Raw genomic sequence first — 3,172 nt, 5'->3', positions numbered from 1 at the left:
TTTATGCAAACTTATGCATAATGAAGTTATATATTATGTTAAGCTTATGGTTATATCATTAGTTTCATCTTTGTTGAGTTATTTATATTCGGGAATGAAAAGTAGGTTTAAATTTTCTTTTTTAAAAAAATCATTAATTTTAAATGTCCAGTTATAACAAACAGAGATTCACTACTTAAATCTTCAAAACCGAAATAAAAATCCGAAATAACCAAACCAAATTTTTAGAAACCGAACCAAACCAAATTTTTTTCTGTTTAGTTACGGTTGTCATTTTTGTCAATCCAAAAATCGAAAACCGAACCAATATTAAACTATCAAACCGAACAAACCAAATGCCCATCCCTAATTGAATCTCCTTTACAAGTGAAAAATGTTGCTTTCTAGCATATTTAGAATTCCTGCTCCGCCATTTTCAGTAAGTTCTTTTATCTCTGTAATCATGCCTTGTTTGAAAAAGAATAAAGTCAGTTTGCCTTATACAGTTGTTATGTTGTATCCTTAAATCTCTCTTCAAGAGAAATTGTTTTCGCGTCAAAGCCTTTCTTCTTACTTTATTTGGTATTATTTCAAACAGATCCGGGCTTGGAGAAGAAACTTGCTTGCCACCTCCCATCCATTACATCCCTCCAACACCAACTATGGAAGCTGCCAGAGGTGAAGCAGAGGTGGTCATATTCTCAGCAATTGATGACTTAATGAACAAAACAGGGCTCAAACCAAAGGAAATTGATATTCTTATTGTCAACTGCAGCTTGTTTTCTCCAACTCCATCTTTGTCAGCTATGATAGTCAACAAATACAAGTTGAGAAGTAACATAAAAAGTTACAATCTTTCTGGCATGGGATGTAGTGCTGGTTTAATCTCGATTGATTTAGCTCGAGACCTTCTTCAAGTCCATCCTAATTCGTATGCTATAGTTGTAAGCACTGAGATCATAACTCCCAATTATTACAAAGGTTCGGAAAGAGCAATGCTCCTCCCGAATTGTTTATTCCGAATGGGAGGTGCAGCCATACTGTTGTCCAACAAAAGACGCGATAGATACAGAGCCAAGTACAGACTAATGCATGTGGTCCGCACACATAAGGGTGCAGATGACAAGGCATTTAGATGTGTATTTGAACAAGAAGATCCACAAGGTAAAGTTGGTATCAATCTTTCAAAAGACCTCATGATTATAGCAGGGGAAGCTTTAAAGTCCAACATTACTACAATTGGTCCTCTGGTTCTTCCAGCATCAGAGCAATTACTCTTTCTCCTAACACTTATTGGCCGTAAAATCTTCAACCCCAAATGGAAGCCTTACATACCGGATTTCAAACAAGCATTCGAGCATTTTTGTATCCACGCTGGTGGCAGGGCCGTCATCGACGAGCTCCAGAAGAATTTACAATTGTCAGCTGAACATGTGGAGGCGTCAAGAATGACACTGCATAGATTTGGTAACACTTCTTCTTCATCACTATGGTATGAGATGAGCTACATAGAGTCAAAAGGAAGGATGAAGAGAGGTGACAGAGTTTGGCAGATAGCATTTGGAAGTGGATTTAAGTGTAATAGTGCTGTTTGGAAGTGTAACAGGACAATCAAGACACCAACTGATGGACCATGGCAAGATTGCATTGACAAGTATCCAGTGCACATTCCAGAGATTGTGAAGCTCTAAACACACATTTAAAAAATATATTACTATCAAATTGTTGTTCAATATTAGTATTGGTCTCTTTACAGTTCCTTCCTATAAATATGATATGTCGGTTTTCTTCATCTTTTTTTCCCTCTCTTTGCCATTACGTATTAATTGAAAGAGAAATGATTGGACAAAATAACGTCAAAATAGTTATTTTAGGGTGTTATTTGGGATATTTTACTACTGTGTCCAAAAAGACTCTAATTTCTTTGATTTTCCTGAGATACTATAAGATTCATGAAAACAGATTTTAAAATGCAGTATATACAAGAACACTTTTTTACGCTGCTTCGTTCACTAGCAGCTTGATCCTATACAATAAATAAGGCCTCCAAATTTGAAACCCAAATATCTTTCTAATTTATGAGACTGTGTCACGATCCAAACCTAGACCCAGGACGTAACAAGCACCCAGAATCATTAATGGCCCGAGAGAACCACTTAGCTTACATCAGGAGCATTCATCCACATGTGCGAAAGAAACGTTTAAATAACGTGACTAATAGACTGAAGAATAAAAACCTATTTATCTTATAAACTAATAAAAAGTCTTAAATCATGATTGAGGAAATTTCAAAAGCCATATGAATAAAATTGAACATAACTGAATATGATAATTTCTATTGTCTACGAAGCCTCTAAACATATAAATCAATGTCAATAGGAAACAAGACTCCGAAATACTCCAAAACAAAGAACTAGATAGTAACAGTATAAACAATGCCTTACGAAAAGATGGAAGTCTCACCAACAGTTGATTTTATTGGACCTAGTAATCCATGGAATTACAAATGTACGTCTTAGAACCTGCATTATCAAACAATGCAGCGTCCAAGCCGATCAATACGTGGAATGTATTGGCATGCAAAACCACATAAGAAAGTAATAAAGCATGAAAATGCAAAGATGATAAGTACAATTAAAAACATGATAAGATGAAAAGGGGGGACAAGAGCATAAATTGAAAAATAACTGGTAATGTAAAATAAATTAGTCCCTTTAGTTATTTGTAGGAGAAAGTAGTGAACCGTCATAAACCACCATGTGAGCGCATGGAGTCTGATCTCGGCCCGATCAGTTAAGCCATCCTATACCTTGCCGGGCACATGACATGACATGACATAATTTGCTAGAAAGTATCCATGGTTAGCTCCTTTTTGGGACACATGAAAATAAAGAGTGATTCGACTTGCGGAATAATCTCTATCCTATGTTGGCAAACATAGTTTCGAACATTTATCATTTGAATCTATGCCTTCACGGTCAGCTAACTAACTCCCTTATGCTCATGATGTTATCTTTATGATTCATGTTCAGAGGTTATCCTTATTAGGCTCATAATGTTCTATTTTTAGTCTTTCTTGACTAGTATTCATAAGTTAGCTTCTTTAGGCACATGTCTCGGGTTAACCACTTTAGGCTTATTTTTGTGAGTTAGCCACTTTTGATTCATGAATTCTGAATTAGTCATTTTAGGC

The 3,172-nt window shown here is 35.8% G+C and overlaps 1 protein-coding gene across 1 annotated transcript in view; it reads left to right on the top strand.

Moving 5' to 3' along the window:
• The window catches only part of LOC107858588 (3-ketoacyl-CoA synthase 5), an 8,776-nt gene extending 7,005 nt beyond the window's left edge, over positions 1–1,771 (top strand). The window contains exon 2 of the mRNA XM_016703318.2: positions 578–1,771. Within this exon, the coding sequence (XP_016558804.1) occupies positions 578–1,670 (1,093 nt within the window). The 3' untranslated portion in view covers positions 1,671–1,771. The remainder of the gene's footprint in view (positions 1–577) is intronic.
• Positions 1,772–3,172: the final 1,401 nt, after the last annotated feature.

This window comes from Capsicum annuum, chromosome 2, assembly GCF_002878395.1.
Source record: "Capsicum annuum cultivar UCD-10X-F1 chromosome 2, UCD10Xv1.1, whole genome shotgun sequence".
Taxonomy (NCBI): domain Eukaryota; kingdom Viridiplantae; phylum Streptophyta; class Magnoliopsida; order Solanales; family Solanaceae; genus Capsicum; species Capsicum annuum.
This window is presented reverse-complemented; position numbering and strand designations above follow the sequence as displayed.